At 53.3% G+C, this 26,692-nt stretch overlaps 1 protein-coding gene across 2 annotated transcripts in view; it reads left to right on the forward strand.

The window, feature by feature from the left end:
* Positions 1 to 4,137: 4,137 nt before the first annotated feature.
* The window catches only part of PRRX1 (paired related homeobox 1), a 40,346-nt gene continuing 17,791 nt past the window's right edge, over positions 4,138 to 26,692 (forward strand). For both annotated transcript variants that reach the window (XM_059822245.1, XM_059822246.1), the window contains exon 1: positions 4,138 to 4,378. In XM_059822245.1, the coding sequence (XP_059678228.1) occupies positions 4,138 to 4,378 (241 nt within the window). The remainder of the gene's footprint in view (positions 4,379 to 26,692) is intronic.

Raw genomic sequence — 26,692 nt, forward strand, 5'->3', positions numbered from 1 at the left:
CTCACTGTTGTCCTTCAAAATGATAACCACCTTTGGGAGCAGGAAGGGCCAAACTGGGCTCTAGCTGCTGTCTGCAGTGAGAGGCTTGGCCTTTCAGCTGTGGGTGCTTTACCTAGCAGATTCCTGGCTTTTTCAGGACCTTTGGGCTTTCTCCTCTCCCCCCCCTGGCAGCAGAGGCTCAGAGGTCCCTGCCTTGCTGGGAGCGTGAGCAGGAGGCAATCATTCCCTGGACAGCCTGGGAAGGCGGAGGAATGGGGCTGTGAGCAGCTGCAGGCAGGTGCATGTTGGAGAGGAAAGGTGGGACGGGAGGATGGTGGGGAACGGGAGCTATCTGTTCAGCTTGACACCAGGCCAGTGGTGAGGTGGGAAATAGATGTCTGTCTACCTACTTGATGGCCTGTGGGATGTTGAAACGGTATGTGCATTTGCTGTCATGGGCCATCTGTGGCATGGGAGTCCTTTCCAGCCGCAGGGTCATGAGAACTGGGGTATCCTACCACCTCTGCTTTGGGTTTGATGCTGAGGACAAGCTGCCTTTGCATCAGTTTCCCCATCTGAAACAGGGGGAAGTGTGTTGAGATCTTTGGATTACAGCAGGCCATGTTGTGGCTCATACCCGTCCTACGGCCATTTATCCTGCAGAAACTCCTGGAGACCCTAGAGCAAGTGCGTGGGCTGCCTATTGGATGCTCAGACAGGAAGAAACTGATGCATCTGAGAGGGGTGGCAAATGTCCCATCCTCTTCTGCCTTCAGTGCTGGTGGCTTGAGGGGGAGAAGATAAACACTAGAAGGCAATACCCTTGAGCATTCAGGTAAGGTGATAATATCTGCCTGTACTTTAACCTGAGGTTTTCTAAAACTTTGATTCAAGTTAAAGGAAACAGCTAACGAAGGGATGTTTCATGCTTGTCCTGTAAAGATGATCCTACTTCTGTTTTAGTGGCAGGCTGAGATCTGGAGCTGTGTAGAGCCGTGGTACCCCTTGGCTTGCTCACCCAGGAGCTCAGAGAGCATGTCCTTCATCCCCTCCCTCTCCTCATCTTTCCGATTCTTTCTCTTCTGTTTGTCTTTTGCTCATGATCTTTGTGGGCCACTTTTGGTCCATCACTTACTTCTCATGTGACTTATTTCCTGCATGTGACAAGGTCCCTTCACCCATCCCACCCATTCCCTCACGCTTGGGCTGATCCCCAGTACAATAGGACACTCTGCTACAGAGTGCACATTCCACTACTTTCTCCTGGTGGGATTTTTTCCTTGGCACTATCTCTACTTCTACCTTCCTTAGGCTTCCCATAGGCCAACTCTCTCCATGGAGCAGAGTATCATGGATGCTGCACTAATTCTGCTCTCTGGCACATGCAGAACAGAGCAGCATGGCTTTGAAAGACTAGCTTGGTCCTAAAGGCACTACAGATGATCTAGGGAGAGAGGCAGTTATCCGAGGTGGCAACATGGTCACTGTTCCTCTCGGAGCCCAGGGTGTTCCTACCACACTCATTTCCACACGAGGTGCTCCTTGGCCTAGGGCCTGCCTGGTCATAGCAAGTTGAAAGAAGAGCCACAGTCCTGTGGTGTTTTGTGCAGTCTTTGAGGCCTTCCACTGTTCCCAACCCTCTTTCTTTTGAGACAGACAGAGCTGGAAGAGTTTCCGTTGGGTTCATCTTGCCCCTCAGCAGAGTTCTCCCATGTAGTCACAGAAATCCAGTTGCGTTGCAGGAGGCATCTGGGAAAGGAGGTGTTTCGCCCACTTCCAGAATGTGAATCTGGCATCCTATGTTGCTGTTCAGCCTGTGGGTGCTGTGTGTATGGGGAGCACCCGTGGCTCACTTCAGGGTAAAGCCACAGTAGCCAGTCCTGGAGTTGGGTGCCTTTACTGCCTTGCAGGAGAGACTCTCCTTTGTAGCAGATGCACATGTCTTGATATGGTCACCCACAGCACCCACATGCTCTCACCCGCCATCTTTCCAGGGCATCTGCTGGTGTTGGGCTGCATTCCCAAACCCTGAGGCTGGGAGGGAGCGTTGCCTGAAGGGTGCCCTTAGACCTGGGGAGATCTAAGGGGAAATACTTCTTACCAGGAGCATCAGTGAGGATATCAGTGAAGGTGGCACAGAGAGCTCTTGTTCTGGTTTCTGTGGCTTCTGCTGTCACCCCAGCGGCAGAGGTTGCCTGGGGCTAAGAGCAGAACCCCCGGCCCTTCCCCAGTGGAAAGGGATGTTTATGTCTGGGACTCTGCAGCACCCACTCAGAAAAGCCAGGTCAGTTGCCATATACATTTAAAGGAGAACTGGGAGAAAGAGGATGAACCCAGCTCACCAAGAAAGAAGGCAGCCAGATCTCTGGGAAAGGCAGAGGCAGAGAAAAGGGTGTTTCGTGCACTGGGCAGCCCACAGGGATGTGTGCAGATAACCATTCTTCAGAGCATGGAAGTGCATACACCCACCCACCCTGCTGTGCCTAAATCTGGAGACCCTGAGAGTTAGGGTGCAAGATGCAGCCCCACACACCCGTGTGAAGACGCAGCTCCTTCCCCATCCAACACGTGGCCATGTACTGCAGGACATCACACACAAACACTCCCTCACATGCAGAAAAAGGGCCATGGCGGTATGTAATGAGGCACACACTGCTGTGTACGTAGATGCACACACGGTGTTTTGGGTGTATATACACCCACACATTTCTGTGCACACGTGCAACCTTGCCCCAGTGCTTTTCTGGCCTGTGCCCACCGGCTTTGCTCACCCCCAAGCTGGGGACAGGAGAGCCCTGCAGCCCTGCCATGCTCATTTGGGTCTTTGAGACTGCAAAGGGTAAAGCAGGACCAGAGGGGGGGGCCTGAAAGCAAACTAATGATGAAAATGTCTCCTCCATGCCTGTGCCTTAATTAAATGCATGGAGAGGCTCGGGGAAGCACATCTGTTTTCAATCTGGAGCCCTTTGATGGCATCAAATGTTCTTTCCCTAGATCAGGGGGGATGGAAATTCTGGGCTGGCTGTGGCAGCTCGGAGCCCAGGCTCCACCGGGACACGCTGGACGTTCCTGGCCCGCAGGACCCTTCCCCTCGCCGCCAGCCCTGCTGCCCTCGGGGCCCTTCTGCGTCAAGCGAGGGTGCGGGGATACCTCCCTGCACCTCTACCTGTCCTTGGCCACGGGGGCCAGCTGGGCCAGGCCAAACTGCTGGGACCCCTTTGCTTGCTGGCCTGAGGAGCTCTGAGTGCTGCTTCCTCCTCCTGTCTTTTTCTCTTTGCTGTTTCTCTTCTTGCCTTCCTCCCCCGCCCTTTCTCCTCTGCTCCTTTGCTTTTGTTCTCCTTTTGGTCTGTCTTCTCTTTCTTAGTTCTCTGTTGCACTTTTCCTTCCTCTTTCACTGTTTTTCCTCTTCCTTTCCTCTCTCCTCTTCACGCATTCTTTTCCATTTGTCACCTTTTCATCTGCACCTCTCCTTTTCACCATTTCCCTCCTCTGCCCCGGGAGCCTTCCCCGGGGCTGTGCCCACCCTCCCCTCCAGGTGCAGCTCTGGGTGACAAGAGCGGGGGCCCACGCTCCCTTTGCGCCCCTCTCACTCCCTAATCGGGGGGTCCCCCACCCCCCCCCCCCCGAGGAGCTAATGAGCGCGGCGGGGCCGGCACTGCCCACCCCCGTCCCGGGGTGGGGGGGCCGCGCCGGTGCCACGTCCCGGCGGGGCCCCGCGGGCCGCCCTCCCCCGGGTGCCCGGCGCGGCCGGAGCGCCGCGGAGCCGCCCCCGCCGTTTGAAGTGCGGGGCGGAGGGGAGGGGAGGGCAGCGCAGGGGCGGAGGGAGGGGAGCCGCCGGCAGCGGAGGCGGAGGGACGGGGCGCACCCGCCCCAGCGGCCCCACAGCCACCCTGCGCCTCCCGGCCGGCGGCAGCTCCCCGCGCCCCGCGCCGCCGCCCCGGCGCCCCGAGCCGGCCGCGCCGCCTCTCCCCTCCGGCATGTTTTAAGCCCGGCCCTGCCCGCTCCCCTTCGGGCTTCCCCTCCCGCCGCCGTCGGGTCCCGTCCCGTTCCCCCCCCTTCGGTCCTTGCTCATCCCCCCTCGGAGGGCCGGCGGCTGGGGGGGAGCGGGGGCGGTGGGCGCCCGGGGGGGGCGAGGGCAGAAAAGCCCCGCTCGACGCCATGGCGTCCAGCTATGCCCACGCCATGGAGAGGCAGGCCCTGCTGCCCGCCCGCCTCGACGGCCCCGCCGGCCTGGACAATTTACAAGCCAAGAAGAACTTCTCCGTGAGTCACCTGCTGGACCTGGAGGAGGCGGGTGACATGGTGGCCGCCCAGGCGGAGGAGGGCGGCGGAGAGCCCGGCCGGAGCTTGTTGGAGTCCCCCGGGCTGACCAGCGGCAGCGACACCCCGCAGCAAGACAGTAAGTGCGGGGACACCCCCGCCCCGTCCGTCCGTCCGTCCGTCCCTCCCCGGAGCGAGGGGCCGCTGCGGCCGCTCCACGTGCGCCGCGCTCCCGGGGCGGAGCGGAGCGGCCGGAGGAGCCGCGGCGGCCGGTGCCGGCCCCGAGGGGGCTCCCGCGGGGAAGCGGCCGGAGGAGCCGCCGGCCGGTCCTGGCCCGGCTCGCCCCGCTCCCCGAGCCGGCCTTTCCCGCCGTGCCCGCGCGGGCAGCCCGCGTCCCCCCTCCCCTCGGCGGGGCCGGCTCCCGGCGGCGTGCGAAAACGCTTGTTTTCCCCCAGCCGCGTCCTGGGAAAAGGGGAGCGGCGAGCCGCCCTTCGCCGCCGTGCCGCGCTCGTCGGGTCCCGCGCCGCGCTGCTCCGTCTCCCTCCGGGGGACCCGGAGGAGAACAGCCCTGGGAGCCGGGGCGGGCAGGATCGGGCCGGAGGGCTGAGCCCCCTTTTCCATCGCCTCTCGGGGGGCTGAGCACGGGGCTTGGCTGGACGGGGAGAGGCGCGGCAGGCGGCTGAGCCGCCCTCCATCCATCCATCCATCCATCCGTCCATCGGCCCGTCGGAGCTGGGACCGGCGCCGTGGTTTGCGGGACACCGGGAAGCTGCTCGGGGCTCTGGATGGGGACCGGACGACCGCCCGACGACCTGCCCGGAGCATCGCGGCTCGCGAACAGCCCGAGGGTGCGTGCGCGGCTGCGAAGTGGCGCCGACGGTCCCCTCCTCCCCGAGCCCGGCTTCTCCCGGCGCGGGCCTGATCCAGGCCGTAAAGCAGCCGCCCCGCGGCTGGAGGGCAGCGGGGATGGGCGCCGGCTTGCGCGGCGTTTTCCAGGCGCCGCTTGTTGTTTTCCGAGGGCAGCGCTGGCCGAAAGGGCGAGTCGCGGCGGAGCGGGGTGAGGTGGGTGTGCAGGGCCAGCAACCCCCCCTTACCCTCCCTCTGCTTTCTGTTAAAAAACCCCACATATCCCCGGCTGCAGGGACTGCGATTTTCGTTGGGGGTCAGGGCTGGCTGCGGCCGTGCCTCCCGTGGGGTGGGCAGGGGCCGCGGCTGCGGACACGGGCTGGCTTCCCAGGGAGCCCCCCATCCCGGGCCGGGGGGCTGCCGCCGAAAGGCGGAAAAAGAAAAACCGAAAAGCGAACGAAAACTGCAATTGCAGTTAACATTGCAACTTTCGTTCGCTTTTCGTTTTTTGTTTTTTGTTTTTTTTTTTTTTTCCGCCGGCAGCCGCCTCCGGCCCTTTTTTTTTTTAACCCGCGGATCCGACGTGGCTTTCTCGGTATCCCGAAGGAAGCCGGGCTGGGGAAGGGGGGAGCAGCCGCTCCTTGCACCCCCGCCCGTGGGATTCCCGAGCTTAGCCCCGGCAAGCCGTTTTCTCCGGGCGGGGAAGCATCGCCCCGAGGCGGGTTTATTGCGGGAGCGCGGTCGGGAAGGCAGCGGGCGGTGCGCGGCCGGCGGAGCGGTTCCCTTCCCTCCCGCGGAGCCGCACCGGGGCGCGGCTGACGGACTGACCGCCGCCGGGAGAGTGCTTCAAAAATTTTCCCTTCCCAGGACCCTGAAAAACGCAATTCCTGACACTGAAGGTGTATATTTTAGCGGAGAAGGCAGTGATCGTTGCTCCCCCCTGATTCAGCTCCCTGCACCGTAACACTGCGGCTGGAGAGTCCCCGAGATACCAACCAAGTTACGCAGACAACTTTTTTTTTTCCCCTTCTACACCCCCCCCCCCCCCGGTTCCGTTTATCATATTTTATTTGGACCCCCTTTACTCCTGATGCTGCCCCTTGCCAACTGCTGAGCTCTCCGGAGCTAGCGTGGTCAGCCTGGGAAAGAGGGGCTGTGTTTCCCCGATACCCACCCTGCTCTTAGGGCATGAAACGGACCAAAAATCCCAGTCCGAGGGTGTGTTTCCCAGCCAGCATTGCCAAGCAGGGACCAAACGACAGCTTCAAATAAATTAGAAGTTCTCTGAATGCTGTAAAAGTTTTAATGCCGTTGCGGTGAATTAGAAAGTTTTAAAAGTATTCTAAAGTAAGCAAAAAACCAAAAAACAAAAAAAAGCCTGGGGATAAATTCTCCCTGGTTTATTGGGCAGAGCTGTCATCTGGGCTTTCTGGCTCTTTCATGGATGCGTTTAGCAGATCCCATGAGTCTCTGTGCCTCAGTTTCCCCACCTATTGTATGTGTTTTTGTGAAGTGTTTTGCAATCCATGCAGGAAAAGGACTGTGCTGGAGCTAGGCAGCGCAGCAGAGGTGTGAGCTTTTCTCGGTGAAAAATGAGAGCTGGTTCAGTGGAAAAGCTAACACAGGGCTCGGTTATTCTCCGTGTTAGTAAGGGAGAGAAGCTAAAAGCCGTTTGGAGAAATCATGGAGTGTCTCAAGAATACTAAAACTGTTCTTCCAACGTGGACGGAAGTCACCTATTCTGTCACTGAGTTCTGTCCCAAACTGAAGTGAAAAGCCAAATTATTGGCACTATGTTTGTAATCCAAAATTAAGGGGAAAAGTTTGATACAGAAATGACAAAAGGTTTTATCTGGACATTTGAGATTGAAGGAACTATTTCACCACTAGTTCATTTGAAAGAGGTTCAGGAGAAAACGTTTCTCGTACTAAAAAGGAAAAAACAACATCCCTGGGAGTAGCTGTGATTGTAATATTTACAGGGAGAACTGTCAGCATATTAAGGAGCTGATTTTTCAGTGGTGCTGTGAAGCTGTCGTTGTCATTGACTTTAGTTCAACTTGCAGCTCTAAAAACCATACCCTAAAAGCTGATACAATTCACAGCAAACCTCCCTGCCTCTGCCGCTTAGCTGGGAAGACTGCAATCCCGGTTCCTCTTCGTTGTAAAACCACCTGTTAAGATACAACCAACTCTGGCTTTGGTAGCAGGGCTTTCGCTGACTCCGGCTAAAACGGATGAAAACCCGGGTCCCATCTCCACAGAGGGGACCCCCTGAGCTTCCCAGTAATCAGCTCCTATTGCTTCTGTGCCTTTTGGGGGTGGCAGAAACCTGGCATACGGGTTCCCAGAGCTGGTGGCTCTGAGCAGGGTTAATTCTCTAAATCCAGAGCTGGTAAACTATTAGCTTTTTTTTTTTTTTTTTTAAGATGGCATTTTTGACCTCTGCTTTTTTCGGTTTGTTTGTTTGAGTCTTGCTGTTGATGGCTCGTAAAAAGATGCGGAGAAAGCACGAGCAGCAAAAGAAAAATTGTTATGCTGGGATTTCTTTTGTGAGGAATGAATAAACCCTGCTTTGGTCTAGTTCTGCATATTGGAGTTATTACTGTCCTTTAATTTCGCTTCAGTATAAAAGCGACGGCAGTTTGGGGGCTGCGCTTCTCTCCCAGGCTGGCGGATTACATCGGGCTGTCAGGGCTGGTTCACAATTCAAGCTGGGGCGCAGGCTGCCTGTGGCTCCCCACAACTTCTTCTGCCTCGGCGGGCACTGTGACCCCTCGGCACTGCTCATCCTTCCCAAGGAAGCAGAAACCCTGCCGGGGCGGCCGGGAGGAGGTGAGTTTCTTTGCTCAGGCTGGGTCAAGGAGAGCATCTGTGCTGGCTTCAGCCCCCTCTTCTCAGGCAGCAGGTTGAGAGCACGAGGGAGGGCTTTTTCAGCTGGCACGTTGTTTGGTGGTGGAACTTGTCGCCGTATAATTTTGCAGAGATCAGAAATAGAAATGATTTCCAGAAAGGAAAGACAAATTCAGGGAGGACTGAGGATGGCTCTTCATTGCAGCAGGGTGCAGAGGCAGTGTCCGGCTCAGGGAGCCGCGAGGCTCAGAGGCTGGAAGGATGAGCTGGGGCAGCGATCGCTCCATTGCTGCCTGGGCTTATACCCTCTGACTCTGTCATTACTGGCAGTCTGAGGCAAGATCTTGAGCTGAAGGACCTTTGGTCTGCTCCCACATGGCTGTTCTTTATGCTTTAATTGCCTCTTTTTAATCAGAACAAGTGATATTGCTGCAGGAGTAAAAGGGTGTGCATAAATACTGAGTTGTTTCTCTTTTTTTTGCTGATCCTGAGGTTGTCGGTGGTGGTGTGCCTCTCCCCCTTCACAAAAAAACATACGCCTTCCTAAAAAGATGTGGAAAAGCTCTGCCACTGCTTTGAAATGTGAAAAGCGATTCTGGGCTGCGGAGTTGCATGGAGCGTGAACGTGAGAGGAAGCACCAAGGACAACTTCAGGGTTTTCTTTGCAAACCTTCACTTTATCTTGAAGTACTAAGTGTCTTTTGTTAGAAAAACACAGCCCTTATTCCCAGAAGATGCTGAGACTGTAGAGTGGGGACGTACAAAGAAGAGAAAGGAAGGGGGGGAAAAGCAGGGTAAATCTATTAAATCTAGCAGCTATTTTCTTCCCCTCCTGTCCTGCATAGCCGATGGACAGAGGGAGCGTCCACAGGTTGGTTACACGGGGCGAGCGAGGGAAACCGGCTGGTGCCTTGAACCCGGCGGGCAGCAGTGAGCATCCTTACAAGGTGCTGCCAAGAAAGACTTTCCAGAACCAATCCTCCCCTTCCAGCAGCTGATGTGGAAAAATTGAGGATGAGATCAATAATATTTTTAAGGCGCTTGTTGTTTATGTTATCTGTGTGAAAAATACAACGGCTTGCTTTTTCTTGCGGGAGTAATCTTTATGCGTGCCGGTTGTACTGCGCATATCCTAGAGGCTTCTCGCAGGAGGAGTGAACGGTGTTCACTAGAGTAAAGGTTGAATAACAGACAGATAACTAACACACGGCAGTTGTTAGAAGTTTGATTAACTTCTTTCCATTTACGTTTCTTGGGCATATCTATCTAATTTCACTCTCGGGCTGGCTGATGCGTGGTTATTCCAGCAAGTATCTCAGGGTGTTGGATGTTTTTCTTACATCCCTGAATCCTACAGTTTGGAGTGGAAAAAGATTCTGTGTTTTTCACATAAATTTCTAGAGCTTTTGGGTGCAGACAAAAGATGGAAATGTGACTCTGCTACAAACCTGGAGCCTTAAAAAAAATAAAGGCACCAAACAGCAAACAAAAATGGACAATGTACTGTTATTAAGAAAGAAAAAAAGACCCATGTGAATTTGAAGGAGGGAGCTGACTCAGTTTGCGAGTGCTGGCCATGCTGCCCGCCTTTTGACGGGCGAAACCAGACTTTTATTTGTTTGTGAATTTCACTTTTTTTGATCATAATCAGTTTTGCTTCCTGGTTCTCATGGTCTCATAATTTGCTGATGGTATTTGTGTTTTCAATCCATCTGCAGAAAGCTTCCAACTTTTTAATTTGAAAAAGATTTTGCTGAAGGTTTTTACTTTTTTTTTCCCCCCCCTTCTCTTAATGTAATGAAAACATTTCCATGAAAATTAGATTTTGAAATCTCTCATAAAACTTAGAGGTTTGGTCTAAACTGCTAGAACACTTTTAATGAACATCAGCTTTCTGTCATCTGCACCGAGTTTCCACTACTAGCCGGTCTATTTTCCATCTTTTTGATGATGTATGAAGCAGTGATCGCATGGGAAAATATTATCTCAGGGTTAATTTGTGCAATCCTTACTCACACGAGTCATTGCATGCAATTCAATGGACCGCTTATATGTATGCCAATTGATGAGTATTAGTGTTTAAAGACTTGACCAGCAGCCTTGAGTCATGCAAAAAACTTCTTTTTTGGGGCTGATGGAATATTTCTGCACAGGCATGAAACAGTTTTGCTTTCTGTGTTCGGGGGCACGATCCTTTTGCCTTTCGGCAGAGGTGCAACACGCAGCAAAATATGTGATGTTAGGAAGCCTGGAAAGAAAGAGCAAGAGCATGGACAGAGTATAAGCAGGAGGGGCTGGAGAGTTGGGTGTTTGACAAGGCGGACACAGAATTACAGCATCGTAATTCCTTTGAGGATATATTCTTTTTTTTTTTTTTGCCCTGGTGACTGAGTTTGCTCCCATGGTTTTTGACATCACCAGAATGGCTTGATGGGATCCTAGGTGTTTATTCCTGGTTGCAAGTTGTTTATGATATATTTAATTGTTTTTGAAACCCGTATTAAGTAGCCCCGGGGGAGCTGTGCTCCTGCTGGGCCTCTGTTGCATAATGAAGTACATCACGAGTATTTACCAAGTGTCACAATATTTCAGACTTGGGCCTCTGTTTCTGGGGAGGATGAATCACTGCATTGCTGGTTCCCCACCCTACTCGCCTTTCCTAAAGGAGGCTTGGATTTCGGGGCGGATTATGGAGATGTGAGGTGAGAACCATCACAGCCTGGCTGGAGGAGCTGTTGTCCAAGGCTCTGATCTGACTTTCTGTTTGAACTGTCCTCGTGGCTTTACGTGCAGGGCACAGAAAGGTTTCAACTTGCACTCGGGTGGTGGAGCACAGAGCATAGGTTTTTAGTCTGGCTCCCCCAAGAAAAACCTGTTGTATGATTGCCGCAGGTGGGAAATATCTTCTGAACCCCCTGGCTGCTCTGGTGGGAGAGCAGGCAGCTCAAAGGCGTGTGAAATCCCAGTGGGTTTTATGGCACTCCGGTGGGGTGTGGAGAAGGATGTTAGCAGTGCCTCCCCCTGAGTGGGAGGTGCAGCATACCTTCAACCTCTTACTAGCCACTGGAGAGTCTCTACGGAGACTCTGCGTTATAGACTGTCAGTGGAAGCTCACACACGTGTAGATGCAGGTGCCACCAGCCCCACGACACAGGTCCATAGGGATTTGTCCTTTGTCACCCTGTGTTGTGACGGCAGCACTCTTACAGCCGGGGGTCCAAGGGTTCTGCAGGGCAGTCCTGCAGTTCTTGCTCCTAGATTTGCTGGCCCTGCTCGCATCTGTCATTCCTGCATTGATCTGTAAATGCGTGGTATGTACCTAAGCTGCCGTTTCCTTTCCTGCACTCTTTCTGCTGGACCCGGCTGGTTGCCACCGTGTAGCCCGGGAAGATGATGCTGTGAGGCGGGGATGGGAGCTCAGCAGAGGCGCACTGCATGTCTGCTGGGACTCTGGTGGCATAATGTTGAGAGAAGTTTCTTCCAAATGAGAACATCTGGAGGATGCTGGTTGGGAAGGGAAGGGAGCAGTGGTGCCAAAGCTGAGGGCCACCTCCTGCAGCGGAAAGCCTGGCATCTGCCAGGATGAGCCTGTGAAGGCCAAAGCTGGGAAGCCAAAGCTTGCCTGACGAGCAAGCCAGTGAGCATCTATTTCAGCTTACATAGCTTTCTGGGCTCCTCTCTCACCTCCAGAGGCTGAGAAAAGGTTACGCCAGTGTTTAAAGCACTGTCCCAGACAGTCCGGATTTGTCGTGCCCGTATGACGTGAACATTTGCCTTGGGGTGGCAGCCCGGGACGTCCTGGTGCCTTGTGTTCCTGGAAGGGAAGGTTAGAAGAGAGGTGAGGGGAGCCAGCTGTGCCATTAACAAGTCACTACATCCTATTGCAGCATCCAGTTCATATTCCACCCAAATTTTCCCCCATTTCTGGCTAGAGAAATTTTCCTACAGGAGAAGCTCCAGCCAGTCAGCGAGACTGCTGGGCAGGGCAAACGTCCAAAGAGCCGCTCAGTATCTGGCTAGGACCCTCTCCACGTCTTGATGAGCTGCTCAGACAGCAAAACTGCTTTTGCACCGAGAGCTGGAATTCATCAGGAGCCTGGGGACATTGCTTCCTGCTCTGAGCCCACCAGTGGATGAACTTCTTCTGTGGCCTCCTCGACCAAAGTAAACCCAAAGTTATCTGTGGCCCTATACATCTGGGGCAGGACAAAATTACCAGCGGCAGCTGCTGGGTGGGCAGGCTTGGAGAAGGAAAACGGCATCCAGCTCTGAAGGGAACCAGCAGTCCCAGGGCCGCTGGGAACAAAGCGGGGTGCCTGGGGGTGCTGGAGCAGGGTGGGTGGCTGCAGAAGGCAGCATCCAAGTAGCTTCCAGCCCTCTCTTGTAGCCAGTGTAGGTGCTGGACCAGTCAAGGTTGGGTAGGTTTTGAACCCATGGGGACCTTTGGTAGTCTGCTGTTTGCTCTTGGATTTGTTGCGTTTGTGGCTGCTGAATGAGTGGTGAGTGAGTTGGGCTGAGCTGCAGCCGGTGTGCCAGCGAAGCTGTGAAGACCTGCTCAGTGTTTCTGGAAATCGTCCTGTTTTGGAAGCGTCACTAATACTACCAACATTTGGAAAAAAAAAAAAAAAAATCGTGCTCAGGGCTTTCAAAGAGCCATCACTTCTCCACGTCAGCGCAGCGGAGTTGGGGCTCTGCAGGGATGGATTGGACTTTAATAGGGAAAAGTGCCTGAGCCGTAACAGTGAAAACAGAGTGTTAATTCTCTGGGCCTGGTGCTGCAGAAAGGGCTGCCCTTGCCGGTGGCTCTGCAGGCAGCTCCTGTCCCTGTGAAGTCTGGGCTGGTTTCCCGTAAAGCTTTACAGCGCTCTCCCCACCCCGTGGCTTGAAACGCCGGTAACACTTCATACCCGTTATCCTTCTGCGTCCTGCGCAGCGTCGCGTTTCCCCCTGGATGGAAGGTACAGAGCGGAGGTTTGTGAATCCAGCACCGAGTTCCTGCTTGGGATGGATGACTCCCATGCTGACAGTGCTGGAGAAAGCTGGTGACAAGGCTGTGTCTCTTTCCTGAGTGTGTTTGCTCCCATTTGGCACTGGGAAGGCTGTCTCTAGACACAAGCTGGTAGCGCAGTCTATCCGGTCTTGAGCGCTTGAGGCTGTCAGAGCAAATGTATTGGTGATTTTGCAGTGAGAGAGAGGAAAAAAAAGAGCTTTCAAGACCAGTCCAGAGCCAAGCTCTGCATCCTGCTGCCTTCACTCTGAATGCTGATGGGAGTCTGTACCTCTCTGTGGATGAGGAATGGGAGCCAAGGTGGTGGTGGAAACACAGGTCTGGATTTTATGCACACACAAAAGGCAGCCTGCTGGGGAGGGCATTTGTCTGCTCCATGTGTCCCCCAGGCAGCGTAGGGCCACCCCGCCTGGGGGTACGGCAGGGCAGGGTGTGTAGGGTACGGTGTTTGCTGGTGCTGGGAGCAGCCTACCCAGAAAAGGCTTGCACCCGAAATATAAAGTGAAACAGCGGAGCTTTTTTTCCTCCAAACGTCAGTAGCGATGGCCCAGTAGGATGACCCAGCCTGTCTTTTATTGCTCAAAAATGCCTTAGTGCCTTGGCCACAGAGTCTTGAGGTCGGTCTTTCTGTATGCTTGCTGCCATAACTTGGCCAAGTTCACCTCGCCGTGCCTCAGTTTTCCTACCCATATAACTGGGTATGATCCTGGCCCCTAATTAGGGGCTTTGAAATCTGCTGGATGTGTGTTATGTAAGAGCTTGGCTTTAACAGGGATTCGGGAAGATTCTCCTCCCTCTGCATCGCCCCCAGCAAATTGCTATTTCATCTGTCTCCGAATCGACCACCTTCGGTGTTAATTAACTGATTAGCATTGAGGAGATCCCCTTCCATGAACTGGAGCAACTTCCAACAAGTTTCTTCCTGCAGGGAACCCATCTTCTGCTCAGGTGCACCTGAGTGCACCCCATGCCCTCGGGGCAAGTTGTGTTTGCCGCATGATCCCGTCCATGGGGTGAAGCAGTTTTCGGTGGCAGATTTTTGCATGTAGACTCAGATCTCCGGAACATCTCGAGATGCTTGGGCTCTCCACAAACCCAAAGGATGCTAAGAGCGGCACGTGCCGGTCGGCTGGAAGGTCCCTGGAGCATTTGGCGGCAGGCACTGAAATTCCCAGCGGCTGGTTGGGACAGTTGTGCTCTTTTTCTTGGCTATTGCCTGGTCTTGAAGCTTTGGCCAAAAAGATCTTTACTTACAGTTTATTTCATTTGGACAACTGCTGATATGTCTCATGGAAACTAGGGAATTGCTCAGGAATAAGTGCTTGCGACGCATTTCTTGTTTGTGATTTGTTTTTCATTGTTTGCCCTTTAAAAAAAAAAATCAGTTAATCAGTAAAAAGAAACAATCACCTGTGATTTAGGAGAGGAATCTCTCATTGTAAATAATAAATTAGTGTCAGGAGACCAGGCAGACAGAATGGTTGATGAATATCCTGCAGGCTGAAAGTTGTTTATCAAGCCTGTTTGAAGACTTATGACTAACAAGCTCATTTACAGAGTTTGGAGTCTGTTCATGAACCGTTCTCCAGCTGGGAGGATGTGGGAATCATCAGAAAATGTATTCACAAGTTACTCGATCATTTAAAAAAACGATCAAACAAACAAAGACTGGTTTTTGGAAGGGAACTGTAAATTCCTCCTCCCCCCCACAGGGTTTTCTGAGGCATTCCCCTTAGGAAAACAAGGGGCCCGGAGAAGAATGAAGAACCCCACGTCGCTCACTAATGACCTATTTTGGTGCTAAACCTTCCTCTGAATGCCCCGCCACCGGCCAAGCCCTCCAGCTGCACCACGGGACGTGCGCTGCGAGGTCCGGTCACAGGCGTCCGGTGGGACGGATCCCTCTCGTCTCCACCAGTGATTCCTAGTGGGGAAATTGGGCTTGCTGGGGGAAGTAGCTGCTCTCACTCCTCTGGTGAGCTTACAGAGCAGATCTCCCCCACATCACAGCCCAGCGCGTTTCTGTGTGGTACCCTGTAAGGAGGACAGCGCAGGAGCCGCTGGTGTCAACCTGCATAAAGGGGGATGAATTTGGTGTAAGGAGCCTACCCTGGAGCGCTGTGGCTCCGTGCCCTTCGCAAATCTTCTCGCCTGGCCTTGAACCACCTCTCCCACTCCATGCAAAATGCTGCATCTTTACGAGGGGAGGCAGATATTTTTCACCCCCAGCATCTCCTGCAGTTCTGCCTCGTTTGTGGAGCATCCTCTCATTGCGCTCAGCTGCGGAGAGGGCTCCGGGTGGGCTCTGTTTGGGCAAGCTGCGTGTCAAGGAAGATGCGAACCGAGTCAAAAAAAAGTCCAGAGAAGAAAAGCAGTAAGGAGAGCTCCAGCATCCAGTTTAGGAGGAATGAAGAGGTGCTTAAGCTCAAGAAGAGGAGGATATAAACTGATCTCCAAGCCCACCTACTTCTGTTGTGGCAAGGGAGATGTAAGTGAGGCGGTAAGGAAATCCTCCCAGGGCTAGTGAGGATAGGGAAACCCTGGAAGAGGTGGTGTGAGGATGCTGTGGAGACAAACATGTAAAGGAATAAACAGTGTAGACCTCGGCCTGCCTTGGGAAGGGAGTCCTTCCCCCAGGTTTCAGTGGCTGCGTTACTTTTGCGAGAACGTGTCTGTGCGCTTAACCCTGCGTTTCATCTGTCCTGGCCAGCACAGCGGTGCTGCCTCCAGTTTTCCCCCGCTTTCCAAGCAGGTTGCTGTGCTGTGTTCAACTTGGGGTGCCTGTGGGGCAAGAGGGGACCCATCCAGCTGAGGGAAAGGACGTGGATGGGGAAGGGACACCCACTGAGGGAAACCAGGCAACAGATTTCCTAGACCTGCCTTTGGGCTTGGGCACTCTGGGCTGGAAGTAGCTGGTGTGATTGAAAAGACAAACTAGTCTGTGATTAGCAAGAAAACCGCCCCGAAAAGCTGCCCTTCATCAATCTGGGCAAGTTTGTTCTGCCTTTGTGAACGCTGTGTGCTCCTCCAGCCAGAGATAGTCTGTGCCTGGAGGAGGTTACAGTGAGAAAGTGGAGGACGCCTTGTTCTCAGAGGGTCAGAGCACTGTGCGGAGCCGGGTGCTGAATCCTGATTTTCTTGCCGGCAGTGGTGCTGGGATTCCCCCAGCCCTTCTTGCTACACCCACGGTGCTGCTCTCCAGGCTTCCTCAGAAGGCCTTTGCTCTCTGCTCTGCTTCCCCCGTCTCCGCTCCGAGTGGGAGCCGTTTTGCTCGCGTGACGTATCGCTGTCCCTCTCGGGCTGAGCAATGCCGAGAGTCGTTCCAAACACTTGTGATGATGGATTTGAATCCCCCTTTCTGTGACTCTCTAGGAAGAGGTCTTTTTTCCTTTTTCTTTTCCCTTCTTTAATCCATCAGAGAAAGGTAGAACAAGAGCCAGTGGCTGGGAGCAAAAGCCAGACGTGCATTCAAAGGAGGTAGAAAACATGCATTTTTTAACTGTGAGATACGATGTGATCACTAGAAATAACTATGAAGGAGAGCGTTGGCTTCTCTATCCGTGAATGTCGGGAAGCCCTTTTGGAAGAGCTGCTTTTGTCAGCCGTGAGTTATAGGTCTCGCTAGCGGGGTAACTGGGTGAAACGCCATGGCTGGGTCTCGCACAGAAACCGGCAAACGGGAGAGCCCGGCGCTGGCCGTGGGACGGATGGACGCGCTGCAGCATTCCTGCACAATTTGATGTCAGGGATATTCCTGCCAGGAAATTGGATCACAGGACCAGATGGAGAATGCAGATCCACTCGGTGCGAGTCTGTTTACAGGTTTGAACCAAAACACAGCGAGAAACACAAAAGAAAAGCGATGTCCTCATCTCTGATCGTAACTCAGACCCTTATGTGAACCAGCTGCCACGCTCGTTTATAGGACAATCCCCTCTCCAAAATCGCACTGTTAGGAATAGTAGAGGTAGGAAAACCTCTGCAGAGCTACAAAGGGTGAACATCGGACACGGAAATAGCCCAACTTGCTCTCGTATTTCGGGACCTCTTCTGAGTTTACTGCGGCTCTGAAGAAAACAGACTGTTGCATGAGATTTCTGGTATTTCTGGCCAGGTTGAGAGTCTGTGTGAACGGTGCCTCTTGTAATCACAACCTTGTCAGCTTTGGGTAAAATGAGGAAAACGGGGAAAGCTGCAAATCTCATCAATGGTGGGAAGGGGGATAAACGTGCTCAGCATCCTCACGGGACAGAGGGGCTCTGAATCAGTAGGGTGGGCTCCCTGGGAAGGTCAGAGATGGCTGTGCAGGGCTGGCACCAAGGAAAGGGAGCAAAAGGGTTTGCAGGGCCACGATGATCAGAGCCATTGTTCACCACCTGTGTCTGCACTCCATTTTGCATTCACTTGTCGTCAGCCAGGGAGCAGCCAGCTGAACCTGGAATGGCCAGAGAGCCGCAGAAAGGCGGCTGCTCCAGGAGCGTTCATAGCACGAAACCATCACGGCCAGTCCTCTGCTTTGCTGCCGAGCCCGCAGGGACGGGAGCCTTTCTCCAGCCTGCCAGGTTGGGCATTTCCCAGTACCCGATGTTCAGTGCTCATGGCCACGTACTCATGGCCACGCTGTTGGCCAAGGAGGGTGGAGGTGTGGAGGCTTCAAATGTGCTTTGTTCCTAGAAGGGATGCTAAGTAAAAAATGTGCCGAGAAATGGTTTGGCAAATGATTTGGTTTGGAGGAATTATGCTTTCCTTCAGTATGATTAATAATGGAGTTGGGGGGAAAAGATCAAAATAGTCAAACTCTTCTTAAAACTTTGCTGGGCTGAGCTATGTTCAAAACTCAGCCTGGGTGTGAAAAGTCAGAAGGTCTCTGAATTTGTCCCAGATTGACTCCAGGTGGGATTCAAGCTTCTGAAAAAATCCTGGCACCTCCATGAGCATGTTAAACCTCCCCCAGGCAGAGCCATGGCCATGGCTCTGGGGCGTTTGGCGTCACTACGCGGTGCTCGGGTACACCTCGTCATACTTCACAGCCGAGCCGGGGACTGGGGGAATCCTGTCTGGGCTGCAGAGAGCGTCCCTGGAGACCACCATCATCTTTGAGCAGGTCCTTCTTTTGAAAACGTGGCTATCCACTGCTGCGATTAGGGGGTACCACAAGGCATGGATGTGAGTAGGGTCATCCTAAACTGGCTGTGACGTGGCTGGATTTTGCTGCAGGCTGTGCCCTGGCTATTAATGCTGCTTTAGGGCAGCCTCTCTGTAAAGAGAAAAATTCTTGCACAGCCGGTGTGCAAGAGAGAGGCAGGTACCTCCTGGGAGAGATGCCCACCCTGACCCGAGCTGGTCCTGTTGCTTGTTTTGAGAGAGTTGAGAGGATGCTCAACCCACTGGGGTCAAGGATGTTGTCAATAGCTAATAGCAGAAGCTGCTTGGGAAGAAGTACTAGACTTTCCTTTAACAATGTCAACGGTCACAACAGCCGAAGAGAAGGGCACCTTCCTACCTAAAAATGTAGCCAGGCGCTTCTCGGGTGAATTGCTTCTACACTGAGAAATGCAGATTCTGTTCAACTGCAGCAGGCAGGAGATTTCTGTTGGGTCCAGTTGGAGGGGGGGAAACCTCCAAATTAAAGCAGTTATGGAGAAAGCAGATGCTTTGGGTAAATACTTTGATTCTGTTTTTCACATAAAAGCAGCATCTATGTTGGGGGGAAAAAAAAGGTTTTGTAAGCCTCAAAATGGAAAGAAACCACTTTTTTTTTTTTTCTCCCCCCTCTCCTGAATTTGTTTGTTAAAACTTTTAGAAGTCCTGTTAGAGGTCAGCTCCAAACAGGCTTTTAAAGTAGAGGGAGGAAGGCCATCCTCGGTTGCTGCCAGTGCCCGGTGGTGTTGGGGGGTGATGCTGCGGTGGTGTTGGGGGGTGATGCTGCGGGAGGATTCGGGGAGGGCAGAACGGAGGGCTTTTCTGTTATTCTGGTGCCATCTACTGGTCCGAGCCCAGGGAAGGAGCTGTGGCAGTGGGAAAGGGGAGGGAAACACGGGTGGGTGGATGGTCCCGCAGGAGCGTGGGCTGCTCGCCCTCCGTGCGCAGAGCAGGGACGCAGTCGGTGCTGCGCTCCCCACCACCTCGGTCTCCGCTTTCTCCTGGTTTAATAGTTAAAAAGACCGGAGCAGCCATACCGAAACCTCCGGCTGCCCGACCTGAGCTCCAGCCTCTTCCAGCTCTGGCCTCACCGAGGAGGGCGAGGGGTGTGATGTGAAGGAGGCAGATGTTGGCAGTGATGCTCCTGCCGCTGCGCACCTCCAGGTTGGGATGTCCACGGAGCAATCGGGGCTGAGCTCTGCTGGGATTTCCCTTCACTTTGGTAGAGCAGCGATGTGCTCTGGTTTGGGTTCTCGGGTGTCTTGTAAGAGCTTGGGCTCGCCCAGCTGCTTGGTCTCTTGCTGCTGGCATTAATAGCGCCTCTTTCCTTTTACTGAGCCACTGGGTTTTCAAGGAAAATTGTAGGAGCCGAGTTATCTTCGCAGTTCTTGTTCAAATTGTCAAATTGTGGTCAAAATTGGCCAACGACTGAAAAACTGCCGGGGGATTCAGAGGCGAAGAGCGCATTGTGTTGTAAGCGATTTCTCCAGAAGGCCAGCTGAAACCAGCTGGAGAAGCTGGGCTGCCCTTTTGGAAAGCACCTCCGAGGAGTTCGGTGCCCAGAGCCGCCCATCCAAGGACACAGTCTCTTCTGTGGGTGCCCAGCTCCCGCGGGCGGCTGGTGCAAGCTCTGGCCCGCCGCTTCTCCTCCGTTGCTGCCTCTCTCCTGCCACATGTTGCACGCTGGCTTTGCTCTCCCGGTGGCTGGGCCAGCCCCGTGCGGCGTGTCCCTTGGGAGAGGGTGTCCTCTCTGTTGTGGCTGCTTCAAAGGGCCGAGGCCCGTCTTTGACTTGCTTCGCTCCGACGTGGCAAGCAGCGCTCTGAGCAAGACACAGCCTGCCTTGAACTCAGCCGGGACAGGGAGCAAGGAGGAGGGAGAGCCGGGAGAGGGGAAGAGATCTTCGATGGGGTTTTTCCGACAATCTTGCCCGCTTTTTTTATTTTTCAGTTTAAAGGCAAGACCCACAGCAGGAGACGTAATAGCTAGAGGGTGGCATCTCTGCCCTGCAAATCTACTCTCTGCTCTAGCAAATACAGGAAGGATTACTCCTTTGGTTACTATAGGTAGTAACTTTTTAAAGTGCTTGGGTTTCAAGCCTTGAAATTTCCCAGGCTCATTTTCTCTAATGATTTGAGAGAAGTCAAAGCCCTTTCTGTGTGAAAACTGGAGGCACAGGGAGTTTTTGGTGACAGGCTGTACCTGAAAGCTGGCAAGGCTGACGCTCGGGTACCAGGGACTGCTGGGCAGGAGAGGATACCCCAGAGCTGCCCGGGCAGTTGTAGGGATTCAGCGCTGTTGTGGGCAGCCTGGCCTGTTTCAGCCAGTGCTGGTGGAGCTGGCGGTGGAGCTACGGAGCAGACGTGCGGTTGGGGTCGGGGGGGCACCCGTCTCTCTGGACACGGCTCTGGGTGAGTGCAGCAGCAGGTCTCCCAAGGCAGGGAGCGAGGATGGGACTCTGACTTTGGCCATAGGCTGGCAGGTAACCAGGGAAAGATACAGCCTCTGCCCAGGGGTGAGGAGTTTTAGTATTTTGTTACACAGAATCATTAAGGTTGGAAAAGACCTGTAAGATCATCAAGCCCAACCACCAACCCAACCCCACCATGCCCACTAAACCATGTCCCGAAGTGCCACGTCCACACGTTCCTTGAACGCCTCCAGTGATGGTGACTCCAGCACCTCCCTGGGCAGCCTGTTCCAATGCTTCACCACTCTCTCAGTAAAGAAATTTTTCCTGATATCCAGCCTAAACCTCCCCTGGTGCAACTTGAATCCATTTCCTCTTGTCCTGTCGCTAGTCACTTGGGAGAAGAGACCAACACCCACCTCTCTGCAACCCCCTTTCAGGTAGTTGTAGAGAGCGATGAGGTCTCCCCTCAGCCTCCTCTTCTCCAGACTGAACAACCCCAGTTCCCTCAGCCGCTCCTCACAAGACTTGTGCTCCAGACCCCTCACCAGCTTCGTCGCCCTTCTCTGGACACGCTCCAGCACCTCAATGTCCTTCTTGTAGTGAGGGGCCCAAAACTGAACACAGGATTCGAGGTGCGGCCTCACCAGTGCTGAGTACAGGGACATGATCACCTCCCTACTCCCGCTGGCCTCTGTTTGCGGTTACCTCTGTGCAGGATGATAGGTGCAATAAAACTGCCAGAGCAACTGCAAAACAAATGCCTGAGCAACAGACGAGGTTTGTGGGAGGACCCTGCATGTCGTATCACAGCCCAGGCTCAGCAAGCAAGAGGGCTTGAAGTCGTATCTGTGTAAATGATAATTATCGGGAGCGCTTTTGCCTCCCCTGTTCATGTAAGGCAAGATCAGAGTGCTGTTAGCCAGAATGAAATGTAGTATTTGTTTTAGTAACCCATCCATCCTTCATCGGGGATGAGGGGATGAATTCTTCAGCTTAAAAGGAGCTTTTCATCTCCAGCTCCTGCAATCCTTCTAATGCTGGGAACAGATTTGGTTGAAATTTAGGTTTAATTTATGTGAAGACTGGGGTTTTTCTTCCTCTTGCTTTTGATTCAGGAAAATGTCTCTATTCATTAGGGGCACTTACACTATCCGTGAAGTAAAAGCAGTGTCTAAGCTGGGAGCGGTCCCTGCGTCTGCTGTCAGTTCGGCAGGCGCTCGCTCAGGAACGAGCCCACGGCAGCAGATGACATGCGGTTTGATACGCTTCTTCCCGTCAGACGTTGGGAAATGAAACACGATTCTGATACGATCGTTTGACCATGTTAGCTTGGTCTTCCTGTGAGCTTCTGTGTAAGGAGAGTACATTTAAAAGGCCTTTTTTTTCCCCTGACAAAAAGCTAGGAGAAGACTCCGGGGTCTGCTCTGTCGAAAACACCATCTGACTTCTGGAGTGGGAAAAGGCCGAGATTTTCCCGTGCGGTTGCCTCAAGTTGGGCATTTCAGCCTGTAGTTATGCGCCTGACTGCAAGTGGCTTGAGCATCAAAGGGCTCTGCAGATGGGTTTAGCTGTCACACTTCAGCTTTTAAAATTGGGCTAACTGGCTGACGATAGACCTTTACTGCCAGGATGCCGGCTTTTGCCTGGCTCGCTAACAGAGTGCCTGAAGCCTCGAGGGGAAGACCGTTGCTTACTGCGTGAATGTGCCATGCCAGTACAGCGGGACCGAAGTCCGGTCTCAGCATTGCTGTGACTCCTTGAAGGACCGGGGCTCTTAATTCTTGTTGTATTATTTTCTTTTAGGCTCCAGATTCTGGGGTCATGTGAAAACTTTTTTGTAAAAAAGTACATCTCTGGCAGTGTGTGTCAGTCAGAAGGATGAGGCTCAGCCAGCTTCAAGGTTAAAAAAAAAAAAAGCAGAGGATGCACCAAGAGAAGGCGCAGTCTGTCCGGAGCCTGTCTCGATGCCTGTCTCCAAGGGAGGCAATCACGCGATTCTGGGAGGGTCCAACTTACACCCCGTGAACGTTTGGGTTGTTCTTGTTTTGGTTGCTCCTGCTGTGTGCAAACAACGCTGGGTGGCACAGCCAAGACAAAACCATCCCCTCTCCCCCAGCCCAGTAAAGACTCACAGACACACTTAATTTCAAGCTAAGTGACAATTCCTGGGCTTGCAGGAGCAGGGGTTAACCCAAAGGCTGCAGAAGCCATGCAACGTCGGGGCTTTACAAGCGCTGGAGCAGTGCGTGCTAACGCGGGGCAGGCTGCCTGCCGCAGGCTGCAGTTATGTGCAAGAAGTCTCCTTTTCCCCCTTTCATTTTCGTTGTTGCTGCACGAGTCCCGTCAATGGTTAAATATCCTGCCAGGGCAAGGTAAACGAAGGGTCTTTGCCCAATAAACCCCTGTCTTTGTAGGTCTGCTGTAGCTGTGCCTCTCTGGCTTGGGCTGCGGAAGGAAACAGTAAAGTTCTTGCAGAGAGCGGGGACGGGAGCATTTTGCAGCTCGCTGAGCGGGCTCCGGGTTTGCGGCAGGAAAAACAAGCTCATGCTGACCTCTCTGGAGCCCACTCTGAGAGCCGAGGCGGTGATTGTTTCTGGACCAAGAATCTCCGTCGCTTTTTCCAGGTGAACTCGGGATAGCGCTGGCCCGGTGCAGGGGGCCAGGTGACAGTCCCTCTCTTCCCCAGGCGTACATGCTCTCTGAAGAGCGCTTCCACCTGCACTCCTGCCTGGAAACGGCGCTCGTCCTGAGCAAACACCAGGAAGGTTTTCCGACTCTGAGGTTTCCTTTTCTGGAGCGCTCGGCAAGCCGGAGTGGAAAGAGGTTTGAGGGCCTGGGGAGTTTGCTGGCAGAGCTCTTTACTCCTCTCGGAGAGGTGGGAATAATCCCATGGGACAGGGGCAGCACAGCTGTCTCTCATCCTGGAATGTAGCTGAGCTGTGCGGGATCAGGGAGTGATGGAGCTCCCAAATCACTACGTTGGGCACAGAGCCAGGTAGCCCACCCGTTGGGTTCCATGCCCTCCTGACCCGTCCACACTGTTGACTTCAGTCTGTCCCAGCTGAACGCCCAGCACAGAGGAATGAGGCGCTTCCCTCTTATTCCTCCGTAGCACTAATGAGCTGTGGGGCTAACAAGCTTGGGGTATTTTGCTCCAAATGGAGCAAGATGCTGCTGTGTGGCTCAGAGGTTCTTTGCAGCCTGGCTAGAGCCAGCGCAAGCCCGGCTCGGCCGGCTGCCCATCGGCTCTGCAGAGTCCTTGCAGAAACCAGCTTGCTGTGTCTCAAGCCCCGTGGCTGAACCGGGCAGGCACAAGAGCCGGAGGGTCGGGGAGAGGGGTGTCACCAGTCCTAAACCAGGCGGCAGCCTCCCGAGAAGGGCAGGAAGCGCCGCGTCCCCAGTCCCCCCGCTGAACTGGCAGCTCGTGCCGAGCATTGTAGCCGAGCATGTTTGCAGCATTTTATGGGGCATAATCTGTTGTCACTGAAGCCGATGGCAAATTCCGTACTTTCTGCAGCTGACGCTAAATAGGTCTTTTGAAGGTTGTAATTTCTCGTTTAACTGATGCCAGTTGCAAATACTTTGTGCTGAGGAATAACCCCTTAGTGCCAAATAAAATACAGTGGAAGTCTGTGGCGTGTTTTTCAGCGTATTGTTAGTTACAGCCCTCCTGACAGAGCACATTCTATGCCGAAGATAAATGCTTGGGAGCCTCTTGCCAATTTATGTCTGAAAGGGCTTTTCTTGGATGTCCTCTTCTCTATGGAAAATGCTTTTCTGTTTTTCCAGCAAACATATAATGAGTTGCGCTTAAAAGAAAAAGAGGACCTATTTCAGCACCAGATCGTTCTGCTTTAGTTCTCTCCGAGCTGGTTTGGGGCTCTTTGGGTGCTCTGATATTTGTTACACCACGTTGCATGGCAGTGGTCTTTGCATAGCAATATGCATGTTCCAGGACCTGCATGGGGGATGTTTCAGTCCACCCAGCACCGCTCTGTAGTTGTCCCTCGTGCCCAAAGTTGAAGGGTATTCCCAACTGATCCGTCTCAGAAAATCCAGGCTCTGACCAGGCTGCAGGTACAGTTGTTGGCATATTAGGACACTGGATTCCCATGCTGGGATCTCGATCTTCCCATTTGAATTCAATTTCTATGACCAAGGGGGAGCCTGGAGAGCTGGTGTGAGTGGCCTGGGGCTGGTCAGAGGGACGTGCCTGCAGGGATGGGGGCTGGCAGTGGCCCATGGCCAAAAGCTTCGTGTCTGGCTGCTCACGGCTGCGCATCAGTCCCAGTTTGGCATTGCTGGCAGCACTTCCAGCACGTGGCTGGGACCTGAGGCTGGCAGGAGAGGGCCTTCAGCCTGAGCCGTGGTGTCCGTCCCCGGTACCCCTTTCCAGGAGATGTATGGAGAGCTGCACGAGGAGGAGGAGGGAGGAAGCCACCTCTGACGGGTGGTCACCTGCACACTCACTAATGCATTAACTCCTGTGACCAAAGAGGTTGGCGGAGATCTCCTGCGTGAAGTTGAAGGCTCTCAGAGTTTCTGTGAGCAGCCAGGAGCAGCTGAGCTTTCTTTCCTAGGGACGAGGTGATTTCAGAAGTCCGCTCAAGGGATGCCATTGGTGCAGCAGAGTGGAAAGCCCATCCCACGGCCACTTCTGTCTTAATCGACCCAGGCATCCAGGCCCTGGAACGATGGTTTGGTAGGTCGATGAGGTAGAGGGAGCGGCTGCACTGCAGCAGTGGGGTGATCTGGGGCTCTGTGCAGGTGATGCTCAGTTGTCACCCGCCGTCACACGGCCACGGCTGTGGCTGACCCAGAGGGGACCGAGCTTGAGCTTCAGGAGCTGTGCGCTGCCGCAGCCTGGGGAAGCCCCAGCACAAGGACACGGTGGTGCCCAGCCGCTGTTGGGGGGCCATTAAACCTTGCTATGGAGCCCTGTTAACCTGAAATAAGTCCATCTGCCTTCATTTATGAATCAAAACCGACAGTTTTTCTGCAAAGGCTTAAGAGCAGAGCCAGCATCGATGTGGAGCCTCACTGTTAGCACTGATGATGGCCAGGAAATGCGGTCTGCAGTACTCGCAAATACACTAGCTAGCGTTTGCATATGCAGCTGAAATGAAATAGCTGCTGTGTACCTTTATACCATATACTGAAAGTGTTTTAACTACTTGCTCTTAATTTATTCTCCGTGCTGTGAAACTCAACAGCGTGAATGGCACAATTGTAAAGTGAATGCACCCCACTTCTGGTTTATTTTAAAGTGATCTGCTTTTTGTCTGCACCCCTGTAAGTACAGGACTACTAGATGTGTTATGAACAAAGAGTGGCACAACACGTCCTCCAAGAGTGGGATGTCTAAACAGATGGGAAGGAAGGAAACAGAGGAGCAGACTGGCTTGCTCACAGTCATTTAGAAAGCTGGAGCCGGGGAGTTTTCCCTGGCTGCCAAATCCCACCCTGCTCCTCTATCTGCTGTCCCCAGCTTTGCTTTTTTGTTGGTTTTGTTGCCATCTCCCAAAGCTCTTCCCCCAAATGCAGCTCCACCGAGAGCTGGGAGCATGGTGTGGGCTCCAGGGGCACGAGTCTGGCAGAGACCCAATGAAGCTGTGTCGTCAGTCCACCTTTCTCCCGGGGCAAGAGCGAATTTGCATGTGCTGTTTGACCTATGCCAGTCCTGACACACGTTCCTCTAGCTCGTTTTAAGGACCTCTGATGATGGAGAAATCTGTATAATACATGCTAATGACCCCCATGAACTTGAATCTGGTGGAAGGTCATTTACTGATTTCAGGAGGGCTTTGATCTGGAGCAAAAGCGCTCATTCTGCCGTTCATCGGGAGAGGGACTGGAGAGGGATGGTTTTAAACCTACATTTACATACTGTTTTGAATGTGGCCCTGAGGCTAGGCGTGCTTTCTCTAAATATCCTCAAACATCATTGTTTTTCTAGTGAAAAACATCACCTGGCTCCCATAGTTTTGTTCAATGGTTTTTTTATTATTTGGAGGACTTTTTTTCCCCCAGGTTTTCCATTGTAATTCATATTCAAATATCAGTGTTTCTTGGCTTAAAAATACTTTGTACTTGACTTACTTTATTTTTACTTTAATTGTTGGTAAAAATGGACATAATTAAATAACCAGCAAATGATTTTGCCAGAGAGTTGATAAAAAAAAATTATGTTTTC

The sequence above is a fragment of the Gavia stellata genome, chromosome 10 (assembly GCF_030936135.1).
Source record: "Gavia stellata isolate bGavSte3 chromosome 10, bGavSte3.hap2, whole genome shotgun sequence".
NCBI classification, from domain to species: Eukaryota; Metazoa; Chordata; class Aves; order Gaviiformes; family Gaviidae; genus Gavia; species Gavia stellata.